Genomic DNA, 13,062 nt, shown 5'->3' with positions numbered 1-13,062 from the left:
CTTAAAAATCCCGCCAATCGTACGGTAACTATTCTCGAAAGAAAATTCAGCATCCGAATTCCGCAAGTTTGTTCAGGGGGTTCTGGTGTTTTTCAAGGTAACATTTACATTATTGCAGCAGAAGGATGGTTGAAATATATGGTGGGTATTTAAATTAAATGAGCAAATATTTGGTTACAATCATCTCTTATTGTTTCTTTTTCAATATTAGAATTTTTTTAATTAAAAAAAAGATGTGATTTTTTTTGAAAACAAATAATTTAAATTTTACTTTGTGATTCCAAAACATGTTTCGATAATCGATAAAATGGCTTCTTAAGGCGTCGGCAAATTTATTTAGTATATAAATAGGATACAAAAAAAGAAGCACCAATCATCCAGATGGGAAGTAAAACTCACATACCAAGTGAATGCTCCACAACACGAGGCCTCGGCTCGTGAAAGGCTCGATTGGGTGTACTCGTCCTCCATCGCTTCAATATTAATAAACTTCAAATAATTACATTACCCACAGAGACCCAGGAGACTTCTGCTGGTTAAGCCACACAACGTTCCCCTATTCCCTCTATCGTTTCCAAACCCTCCACTCCGTACGGGAAGGTTGAAATGAGCTGAAAATTGGGTGAAAATTGCACAAGGAAAATTTATCTCCCGCCTGCAAAAAGAGACGAAACGATGCGTAAAAGAGACACAGCGCACTACCGCCACACAACAATGGAGGGAATGTGTTTTCTTTATTTTCGCCCCTCTACAACCACAATCCACAACCGAAAACGTGCGCACGTCTTCAATTTATCCGTGCTTCAAATTACGACTCATTACGACTCGGTTTTGGGCTGCGGTAAGAAGGAAGAATAGAACAAACCGTGCGTGTGTGTGTGTGTTTTTTCTGTTTTGTTGCTTTTACCGTCCCGCCAAGGGTTGCAAAAGGGGTGAAACCTGAAAGCTTAATCCATCGCTCTCTTGCTTATTTCTCTCGATCTCACTCTTTTTCCCATCATTCAAAGAAGAAACGCACAAACACGCGATTGAAAACCGGTTTTTCTTTCTGCTAGCGCAGCATCCAAATATCGAAGTATGCGGTGAACGTTTGCCCCGAAAGCACGAGTGAGACAGACAGTGCTTTACGAGAGAGCGCAAAAACCCACCCCTAAATGCAACCCCTAAATGGAAGATGGAGAGCAGTTTGGAACGGTACCGATTATGGGAAAAACTGTTCAAGCAACCAGTGCGTCCGAAACGAGACAGGTAGCGTTCGACGCTGGGTGAGCGAGACGGTGTGTCGGTATTGAAGAGAGCACGCATAATTCACTCTTCGAAGCAGTGTACACCGGCATCGGGAAAAACTGAGCCCCAGCGCAAAGGATTTTCGATGAACCGGCCAAAACGCCATTTACCTTTGGCGCGTTTGGTTGCACTAACGCTTCTCGGTGGTCTCGCGTGTTTCTTTCGGACTCGGATTTTAGCGTGTTTAAAAATTCGCGTGCGCCTTATTCGTGTGTGTGTGTGCGTGCGTGTGTAAGTTGTTCATAGACGACGGAACCGTGTGCCAGGGTTTTGTCCCCGCGTGCAATTGTGTTTTACATCGCGTGAGTGTGAGAGTTTTTTGTTGTGTGTGTTTTTTTTTGTTTTGGTGTTGTGTTGTGCTGTTTTTTGGCGCAGCACGGCTTTTTCCACCTCATGCTCGAGGGGGTCGCTCGTGATGTTGATGGTTTGATTCTGACAATTTTCCCGTCGTTACAAGCAGAGCAGGGAAATTCTTCTAGTGCAGTTTAGTGTACCAAACGAATTAAAAAACCAAGGCAAACACAAATAAATAGAACCTGTTGTTTGCATAGTTTCTTATCTTGCCAAGGATAATAACGTAAACCACATGCGGTCATTACGGTTTAAAGTGCGTTAAGAGTGTTTGTGTGAAAAAGTACAGAGCCTGTTCGCTATGCTGTGTGTTATCAACATCGCTTATCAACTCGTATATCTGTTAAGCAAACATCGCAATGTTGTCAATGTGTTTCTGGGGGAAAAATCGAATTACTCTGTGTGTAATATGTGTTAAAATATTATAAAATTTTGGTATCCAATCGGTGCTGCAATCAATTAGTTTGTAGGAAGATGGATGATTCGATATGCAAGCATGATCTTAAGTGCGTAATATTTATCTCACCGTGTATGAATGGTGATCGCAATTTCTAAGGCGAAATCAGAAAAACAATTTCATCAAAAACTGCTCAGTGCATTGGATTATTACGATTATCCCGATAAGAGTTTCAAAAGCACACAGACCACTCCACTTTCTTCTGCTCTCTCGCCCCACCGTTCGCACGTCTTGCATCCGCTTTCGCTTACGATGGACATCAAGTCCCTGTCCGAGGTGCAGAAGCAGATCTTCACGAATCTGATCGAGAAGTTGATCGCACGCAATAAGTTCCCGCCGAGCGAAGCCGAGGACGTGCAGAAGCTGTTGGAGAACGTGCGCGATGCGAAAAATTTCCACAAAATCATGGAAAAGCTAAAGGAATGCGGTCAGCTGGACGTCGACATCGAGGAAAACTTCCGCGAAGGTAGATATTGCGTACATTGGCGGGGTTGGTGTGTGATGCCAAAAACCGAGCAGCAAGAGTCCGTGATAGCTGCGCACATATCAATGCGGTGAAGCGCAAAAACGTACAGCATAAGTCTAAAGTTCTACGAAATATGGTTTGATTTTCAGAGAATGGCATTTTTCTAAAAGATACGGCGAAAAAACTCGGACCCGGCGGCCAAACGCTCACACCGCGCCACACGATCGACGCAATATTAGGTTTGAATAATTGTGACAACGGAGGTAGGATACTAATCTAGATTTGGGTTGTTTTGTTTGGTAGCGGTTTGGTGAGGGTGATTTAAATTTCAATTATATACGTTGTTAGTTTTATGTTTGCTTCCTGTTAGTTTGTGCTTGCAATTAAAAGCAATGTATTTACCACATAATCGAACATGTCTGGTAAACAAGCTTTGAAAATATCATTCTTTGTATTTACAAGCAAAAATTTTTATTTTGAAATGTCTTGTCATGTTTAAATGAGAAAAAAAAACAAGACTAAAATGTTAAGTTGCGCAAATCTTCTCGAAAATGATAAATTTTCTTTGTTAGAGATTTTTTTTGAAACATTACATGTTAGAAATGTTCATGCAACAAAATTGATTTCTAATTTTCGATTTATGAAATATTCATCATCAAAAAGTATCACAATATTGTGCAAAATCTTTATAATTTAAAATGACATTAAACATAAATTAAAAACTTGTAGATTATTCTATTTTTATATTATTATAAACTTATAGTAACTTAAACCAAAGTTGAATAAAATAGAGATCGATATTCAGTGAGTATTGATGGACTTAAGAAGAGATAAGACCTCATAAGAACCTGGTAATAAATTCATTTGCAGCTACCGATAATATATTTAAAGCCCTAGGAGTAATATAGTGTACTAAACAACACGCAAAATTCCGGAAGTCGTGCAAGCAATTTGATTGGTAATTGTCATTAAGTGATTCTGTATATAATTCACTAGCACTGATGATAACATGAGATTTTGCTGAGATTGATTGTTACTTTTTCCGACAAAATTCTAGTGAGTGTCGAAAACTCAATATTGTTTACAGCAAACCGAGAAAAGGTCCTTCAAACCGTATTTGTTCCAAAATTATTTTTTTTATTTGTTGCTACTCCTACCAGATAATAATTTTTTGAGGTTTTAAATGTACCATATATCGCTTCATATGCAGCGTTTTTATTTTTTCATATCAGAAAATAATTAAGAAAACTAATACAACGATGTCCTTACAACATTCATTACCTTCATAAATCTGCATAGTGTTGATTGATTGTATTCTCGTTTTTATACTGTAATTTTTTTTAAATATGTACAGAAAATAACTTTGTTTGGAAAATGATATGAATTATTTTAGCGAAATAATCCATAATAGAGCGAATGTTAATGAAACCAATATCGTGATTTACTTTTAGTAAATAAAAGTGAATTACAATAATTCAAGCTACCTGATCAACTTAATCAAAATTGTTTCATATTAACTTAAAGTAATATATCAGCTGAAAGCTGATTGTAATTTACACAGCAACTGATGGAATGGAGTTACCAAACGCATTGATGATGATACGCCACACAACCACTGTTGGAACGTGCCAGACAAAATCCCAAATTATCAACACATTGTTTGCATCTGATTAATTGCTTCAGAAATGTCCATCATCCATTGGCACGCGGACGTTGCCGGACGGATGTGCAGAAGAAGCTAATCTAAGACTCATACTCAAGGAAATCCCATGACATCAATTATTCAAAACTCGGGAGAAATCTGCAACACTTAAGCACGGATCAATGATACGGATACGAACCACAAGTGTTAACTTTAGCTCCCGATAAGCCCGGTGGGTGAATAGATAATAATAGTGTCTCTAATTTAGCGTTTCGGTATCCACCCATTCATGATGCCAAATGGTTCACAATGCGGTGCGGTCTTTCGCATGTTCGACTCTGTAGCACCCGTAATCGAGTGTGGCCAATCGCTCGATCTCTTTTCTCTGCATCATTTCACCCTTTTGCGGCTCCGACAAGCCTGTGGACGCTGATGGACGCTTTCCCAACGGAGCCCGGTAGGCCATTCTGTCATCAATCAATCTGTTTCGCAGCAACGGCTATAACGGAGCCGGGCTTCTTCGGGCTTCCGAGTTGGGAAAGTGAAATGTGTGCTCCGGAAATCATGAGAAATTTTCCCACCTGGAGCCGCTCGGATCACTCGGATCGAACGGGGTACAAGCGGTTTTGCAAAGGGTGAACGATACGAACATGTCAAACAGTTAGACGACCCACTCGATCTGTCTAGGAGAGCAGATGGGACGTATTTTTGGCGCAACATTTTGCAAACCATTCGCTATTGTCTATCCTTTTGTATAGAATCTCACTTTCAAACGTTCGTTTCCCTTTACATCGAGATCGATCGCGGTGGTGTTTCCTTCCATTGGGCCGCACTCGTACGGCTAATGGAGCGTGTAAAGTGTATTCCTTCGAAGATAAAGATCTACACACGTTTTGTGCCCAAAATTGGTGCTCTGTTTTTATGGTACCGGTTGCGCTTGGGTCGTTCGACGGGTCTGAATTCCCTAATCTCCCCGCACACGGCAGCTCGTTCGTCGATCGTCGAGTGGATCACGATGCTTTCCGTGCTGCCATGAGTATAATTCAATTTAAAATTTCCTTTCGCGCATACGAGCGAGAAACAAAGCTATGAAGTGAGCTTCAAGCGAGTCACAGGCGCACAAAATACGACCATGCCTTAATATCGTGAAGGATTTCGCTTTAGCTTCTAACCTACCCTGCGAGCACTCACCTGTCCAGCTGTCGATGATTTTAACACGCATGGTTGGGCATGGTTAAAACTAAATTAATCAAACGATTTTTTTCTTCTTCAAACCATCCGTTTCCCTTCACCATTCGGTGGCCAGAAGGTTGGAAGTGTTTCTTTGATTGATTTATTAACGCTTCTTTATGTCTCGCGGGATACACCTTGCTTTTCACAGTTTGTTTCTCGTCCGTGCTGTTGTACGGTGGGGTGCGTTTACATGTCCACATTTTCAATGCATTGTACCGTGGTGTTCTCGCATCGTTTCGTGTCTTGCCTTCTCAACTGTCAAAGTTGCAAGTGTCGAGCTTAAAGCAAAAATTAAGATTACGTTCGCGGGTTAGCTGCTGCGAGCAGTAACCGGTTGTACGAGGAGCTAGCGAGGGAGGCTTACAGTGATGGCGTTGGGAACGGTGTTAAAGTGGCTCCTACCATCTCCATTAACGTGCGGATAAATAACAATAAACTTCGTTGGTACACATACCTCCATCGATTTCGCCCCGTTCTACTGCGCACCCTGTATTGCCATGTTTAGCACTTAATTAATCATTAAATGAATGTTGCGATTGCTTAATAATGATGTTGCTTCCATTAAGAAGAGTATGGTCGGATCGGTTCACCACGATCGGACCCTTGGTAATGGACCTCGCGCAGGTTCCGTCCGGCCTCCGGTCGCCGGGTGTAGATTGTGGTAATTCTATTACGGGACGTATGTACGTCAACGCCACCAGCTTTGAGCCGGCTAATGAACGGAGGCGTTACGATTGTCCGCGAAGGTCTTAAAGTGAGTGGCACAAATTGGTCAAAGGAGGTTCCGTTTCGAACAAGGGGGAGCCACCGTAAGGACATTGGCGGATGGTTTGATAAATGTAAGCAAACGGGGCTACGTATTGCTATTGACCTATTTTTACTTCGGAAGGGTTTGTTTTGTCTGCCGGTTAATTATACTTTACATGAATGAATTAAAATTCAATGAGATACAATGAGATGTGGTTCGTATCGCATTGTGAAAAGCAGGTTTTAAATATTGTTTTACTCGTATGGTAAGGGAATGAGGCTCAGAGTGATGCTTTAATGCGTTGTTTTATTAAAAAATGTAAAGAAACAAAATTGAATCAATTTATTATTAAAATCGAAGAAATGAAAAATTGCATATGAAAAAAACATCTTCTGAAATACATTTAGCAAGCATTTATTGTTTTTATTAAAAATTAAACAACAATCATTTTGAATTGGCTAAATATTTTCAAAAGGTTTGCATAATGATATAATAGAGAAATTATTTATTTAATTATTGGTACAATTGACATGCATTCGTCCATATTCACTTTAATCAAAATGAACTAAACAAGCTTTTCGTACAGTAAAAGCTATGTAAACATAAAATCAAAATAAAATAAAATAAATATATAAAATAAATAAATGAAAATAAATCGAAGGGATGGGCTGGTAAATTATCTGTTTGTTCAACATTAGTTGACCACAAACATGACAAGCCAAACAAATTACGCGTCATTCGCTTTAGCACTTCCTACCATCCTTTTTGTGCATTTTACCGTAAAACTATTTCTTGTACACATTCAACACTTCATCAAACATCTTGTCTATCTCAATCGGCATGAAACAAAACGGAGAACAAAAAAACTCAACCAAAGAGTTTTCCCGACAAACGAACCGTGACGAGGCAAGAAAGTGTATTAAATATCACTTATCCGAGCTCACGTAGTAGGGTCGGACGGTTTCTCGTGCATCATTGTTGTCCCTGCACTGAAACAAAAATATCCACTCACAGCAAATTAGATAAATTAACAGCAAGATACAGCACAATTAGTAGCTGCATCATTTGAACCGTTTGCAAACGGATGGAAAGTGTTCTGTCTGGCGACAGACGGAAGACGACTTTCCCAAGCATTGCACACCCTAGACACGTTTCGGGTTTTCATGTCTTCTTCCCGTTTCGTCTGACTGGAAGGCCGTCATGACCGCTCACACAAATGTGGAGCCGGAATTCAGTCGGAAGAAATTCAATAAGAGGAGATTTTCTACATGAAAGAGTTGCCAAATGGAAAACTAACTCAATAATCTGGTAAGGTTAAGGGAAGTAGCGCTATGAATCTTTGGCTCCGTTTGCCTACTGGCGCTACATTTTGTCTGGGACAAGGGGTTCGTAATCTTTCCAGTGTTTTAACGTCAGCCCTTTTCCATTGTGGCACACACTAGCAGCAAAAGATCATGAGACAGATCAAACCGAAAGTGCTTACGAAAGGATAAATGCTCCTTTTTCCTGTGTATGGCGCCTTTTTCCTTCTTCGCCAATGTTCTGATCGTATCAATACTTGGTATTGTAGTGTGGAAGATCATTTACTGCTCAAATGACAAATGCAAGTGGAAAGTGGGCTGAGCTCTTCATTTGCGTTGGATAAATGTGTTTGTATCTTCTTAATCGAATCATCGATGGATTTGAAATGATCTAAAGAAGGAAAACTTTGCATAGGAAGTGGAAGAGTGTCTGATAGCAATGGCAAGCAATCGGAACATCAAAAATCATTAGCATACCATTGCAAACCCTTAAGGCATGATCCAGATTTTGCTCAAGCTTCATGGAACTGGGTAGCATCATTCTTTGTATGATGACCGATATTATGCAATTATGTTGTCAAAGAGATCGAATACAGAGAACGAATGGAGTGAAGTAAATTGGCTATGATTAACAAATAGTAAGTTTGTGTCTTGTGATTTTTCCGCTGAAGCAATGAGTTTCTTTGAGATTATCATAGAGATATTGTAAGCTTATTTTACTTGTTTAACAATTAACAATTAATGTTTTTAAAAAACTTAATATTTGTTCATAGTTATTAATTCCAGTGTTTCGCAGTTTTTAAATCTTATCAGATTTTTTCTTTTCGGTAAATGTTTGGTAACGAATGGTAACGATCATTTGTTTAGTTGTATTTTTAAAATCCGTATATTTACTCTTTGAGACTAATTGAACGCTATTAAAAAGTGTGACTTATAGACCGTTCTTCTAGTAAAAAAGTATAACTAATATAGCTGGTTAAGAAAAAATCTGTGGTAAATCCTTAAAAAAGAACCCAGTGAAAAAATGCTAAAAATGCAGAAAAATGGAACGGAACAAAACGATGATTCCATCGGATGTTGAAATAGTCCTTTGCCGAAATGAAAAAAAATCTGTCGACATTTCAAAATGAGCTGTATATCCCTTGATTCTTAAGTATTCAAAATAGTCCAATACGTTGAAGTATTATCTTAAGCTTTAAAGTTTTAAACGATTCAAGGGAAGCTCAAAATGAGGTAAAAATCCTTTGAACGACGGTTGGTTTAATTAAATATGTTATTAACTCATTGATAGTGGGTTTATCACTTAGAATACTTATCTATAATAATTAATCTATTCTATCTATACCACAATCTATAATAATTAATCTATTAAGCTCAAATTAGAAAATTCTTGTAAAATAAAATTCCTATTCTCATTTCACCTTTCTCTACAAACCAATAAAATGTCTAGCCTAGACATTGCGCTACTTTCATTCACCGTATAGTCGTGAGTTGATGCTAATCACCGCTTTTTCTGTGCTTTAATTAATCAAAATCCAAAAGCTATGAACGTTTGTTTTGTTATACCGACTCGTGCCGGATGTATACGGATGCAAGGATTAATTAGAAATACAAATTGAATCTTAAGGTGCTTTGAGATTATCGTGACGTCTGGATCGCGAGTGTCGTGACTAGTTTGTATGTGACAAGCTGTCAGCGGGATCATTTTCTTTAGGCAAATGTTTGCCCTCAACGAAGAAATTTGTTAGCTCTTGTGCTTGGAATTATGATAAGTGTGCTTTTATGACCTTTCACTAACGCTATTAATCAAATTTGTTGTGCTAATTATAAATGACATCCTCTTGAAAGTTGTACAAATATTGATATGTAGTTAGACGTAGATGTGCTAGTGAGCCAACATGTAAGACTTTGTAAGTTTTTAATCATAATTTACCGACTGTTTGCGACCAGCAACGAAGGCAAATCGAAATCCGTGTGTCTCAGTACGAATCAATTTATCGTACACCTTTGCTTCTCTTCCATTTTAATCCCATAACGATACAACAAGCAGATTAGTGAGCATTAGAAATGGACAAGCTTTTACACAACAACTCGCCCGTTGAAGGTACTTTCTTCCGTTCAATTCCTCATGTTTTCGATGTAAAAAATGAATCCTTGAACATGTTAAAGAACCTCCACGATCATCAGCAATAACAAGCCCGAAACCCCCTATCGCTACGCCTCTCTTCCATCAAAGAGCGCTGTAGGGTAACGTATTTTTGTGTCCTTTCTCGTTCCATCTTCCCTGCTTTGAAGGCATCAAATGGGAGTTTTGTTTCATCCACTTTAAAAGCAATCGGATGGTGTTTTATTCGTTTGTATTCGCTCCTTTTTGCCGCCAGTTGCGATGTTTTAAGCATTGACGTTTGGAGATGTTAATCAACAATCAGGTTCCGAGATCCTTGACGAGTTGTCTAGTTTGGATGTTTGGGCTTTTTTCTTCTCACTTCGATCTTACATCCCAGGGATGGGAAGGGACAGGATGGGTTAGTGGCGAGTAAGGAGATAGAAGGAAAATGACTTGCAGCTTGTACCTTGTGATTGCAAAAGGGCACTGAACAAGGAAGATGTAATGTACACATGACCCTCGTGCTAATTATTCACTTAGGCAATCATTTTCAATAAAAAATAAATAAAGCTCTTTTTAGCTGTATCAATATTGCTGTTTTCGGAAATTGGAAAAAAGAAAATAAATTTGATTTGAAAAATTGGAAAATTAACAAATGATTATGATGAAAACACAGAGACTCCAGGTGTTTCATTACATCATGTTATCCCATCTCTATATACCTATCAAATGCCTCTCCTGCAGTATGATAATGTTATGTATCAATGTTTTTACGATCAAATCTCCTAATCCATGTGCGACCATTCGTTAATCCTCACCAAAACGCCACTCAAACCCCTGTCGTGATCCTTTAATTCTGTTTAAATGTGTCCTGCATTGACAACTTTATATCCTCACGCGTGTTTTTTTTTATTCGGCGTGAGGTTATTTTTGTGTTTCAAGTAGATGTGTAGTTTGAAATTTCGACCCCGAAAAGTCCCACCTCGTGTTCAGTTTATGACGGGGCGCCTGTCAATTATGGTGGGCACGCTCATAACAGACTCCTGGACCCGTAAGCTCGATAGCGAAACGATACATTGACAGTCCATCAAGATAACACTTTACTTTCATGATAGTGGAAACAGAAAGTGGATAAAAATTTGGAAACTTTACCACCACGTTATTGCCTACCCTTTGGTGGATTCGTTTCGGTGGGAAACTGATCGAATTACAGAAAGTTCGGAACCAGAGAATCAGGGCATGTGAGGGATGAGGAGGATGTGTTTTTTTTTTATTGGAAAACTGTCCTCGTCACCGAACGCCATTTAAATGGTGATCCACTACCACGTCGCTCACAACCCGGTACCAAATCTACCCAAATAATACAGCTAAATGAACGAAACAGCACCCTTAAATTGAAGGCAAAAAATGCCCTCGTAATCGGTCGACTTGCATGATGTTAACACTAGATTTACAATGACTTCCACTAATGGATTGCATTTGATATCGTTTTGGGTGTTTCGTTTCGATCCGCGGAAGCTCTCTTTCTCTCGCTTCTCTCTGCCTTTGGTTTCCCTTTCGGAATGGAATCAATCACACCGGCAGTACCCACACACAAAGGACAGTTAACACGCACATCAGTGGTTTGTGCTTCCCGACGTGCGTCACCAAGGTGTACGGTAGCACGGTGGGAATTAGAAGCGACAACTAAATCATGAACGTTAAATCACTCTCAATTAAATTGAATTTGAGCACAATTTAGATTAGAATGCCAAGCCGTACCACTGTCCGTAGTTACTTCCTTCTAGAGCGTTCCATCGAGGTTCTAGCGTTGATTCCAACGTTATACACCCTTGCCGTGGTGTCTTTTTCACGTAAGAATTGAAACCGAGGGAACCCTTAGCTTCCGAACAAGCAAAAGCAAAAGCAAAAATGTTCAACGAGGGCATGAGGTGTGTAGTAAGAACTAACGGGGAGCAGATAATGAAACCGGTGAAAATTCCGGGGTCTCTGTTCTCCATTAAACTAAAGCACATACAATTTCCCCCACACCGTAGCGTTATGACACTTTGACATGCAAACCATACCACGGAACGGTCGAGAAGAAAGGTGGGGAGCAATGAGAACTCTCACTGGGGGTGGTATGGACCCGTGGAGGGAAACAAACCATTGCCTTACACTTGTTTGCCATTGCCATACACCGAACCGAATGATCATTTCGCCCTCAAAACGAAAAGGGCTCCGTGTAATTAATTTGTCAAAAGTAACTCACTTTTTTCGCGAGTTTTCCACCGAAAACGAGGTGCTACGATACATTCCGGATAGGTGATGCATCCCTAATTTTACTCGCCAAAAACAATAGTGCAGACGCGTACCGGGTACACCGTTAACGTTTGTAAATTACATTTCTTCCATTCCATCCAACTTTGCCGTTCGTTTAGGCCAGATTTACACTACTTCATGCTTTTCGTACATAAGGCAAATCAGGGAATGGAAAATGAAACACGAATTAAGAAAGCCCGAAAACTAATTCCAAGAAACACCCGCGGAAACTCGCAATCTTGCAATAGGAAAATAGGTGAAGAAAAACACCACAAAACGCACACATACACACAAACGAGTTCTAAAGGCTCGCGCTCGTGTTAAACGACTTCTGCTTTTTTCCCGTGTCTGGGGACACGCTATGTAACGTCTTGCAGGGCTTAACTCGTCTTCTTTTATTTTCTTTCCTTAAACTTGGTTGGCACGCGATACGAGTTAGTCAAAAAATTATGGCCAGTTTGAAACTTATTATGTGTTTTGTTTGCCTAATTTCGATTAAGAAGCAATTCTCACCTGGGCTTTTAAAGGGAGAAAGGAACCGAACGAGGAAGAAACTTTTTGAAGGAGTATGAGGTACGTTGTGCTTGTTTCGGATTTCTTTTTGCAGCAACTTTTTTTAAGTGTAGCACGAAAAAGGTTTTGTAAAAATATGCAGATATGCAGAATGATAAAAGGCATTGCTTTTGAAAGTAATGTTAAGCAAAACAAGAATCTAATAACAAGGCGGAAAAAGTTAATGCAATCAATGTAGTCCTTCTGTAAATCTGTTTTTATTTTCTATCCATGTTACTATCCTTTACTTTAGAGTTGATATTGCTTTAAATGCGGAATCAACTAAAGCCACATCTGATACTGCTGTTGTATCATCTTTAATGAGACAGCAAACGAAAAGTCAAACTCAACTCACTGATTGACCGCATTGAATAAATAAACCGATTAGCTTGGTTGCTGGTTTCTTCAGCCAATCAAAACATGGCTTAATGGCTCGCGGATTATTTCTTTGTGTGTTTACGATGGTTTCAATGTTATTCCTATAGATTAGTAGGACGCATGCTAAAGTCAACTGTAGGAAAGAAGGTTTTCTGTTGTCCGATTTGCTTTGTTATTTATCTTTTGTTTTAAAGTTTTTGAATAAGTTTAGCTACTTAGCAGCAGCGTACATGATAAAT

General features: G+C 39.3%; 1 protein-coding gene across 2 annotated transcripts in view; it reads left to right on the top strand.

Annotated features, from left to right (window-relative positions):
* Positions 1-1,411: 1,411 nt before the first annotated feature.
* LOC125768822 (retinal homeobox protein Rx) overlaps positions 1,412-13,062 on the top strand; it is a 46,179-nt gene continuing 34,528 nt past the window's right edge. The window contains exons 1-2 of one of the 2 annotated variants that reach the window (XM_049436991.1): positions 1,412-2,561; positions 2,711-2,800. In XM_049436991.1, the coding sequence (XP_049292948.1) occupies positions 2,174-2,561; positions 2,711-2,800 (478 nt within the window). In that variant the 5' untranslated portion in view covers positions 1,412-2,173. Of the gene's footprint in view, positions 2,562-2,710; positions 2,825-13,062 lie in introns of both variants that reach the window. The other variant, XM_049436990.1, reaches the window with a different exon arrangement.

The sequence above is a fragment of the Anopheles funestus genome, chromosome 3RL (genome assembly GCF_943734845.2).
Source record: "Anopheles funestus chromosome 3RL, idAnoFuneDA-416_04, whole genome shotgun sequence".
NCBI classification, from domain to species: domain Eukaryota; kingdom Metazoa; phylum Arthropoda; class Insecta; order Diptera; family Culicidae; genus Anopheles; species Anopheles funestus.
Note: the sequence above shows the minus strand (reverse complement) of the source record. Positions and strands in the feature narration are given on the sequence as shown.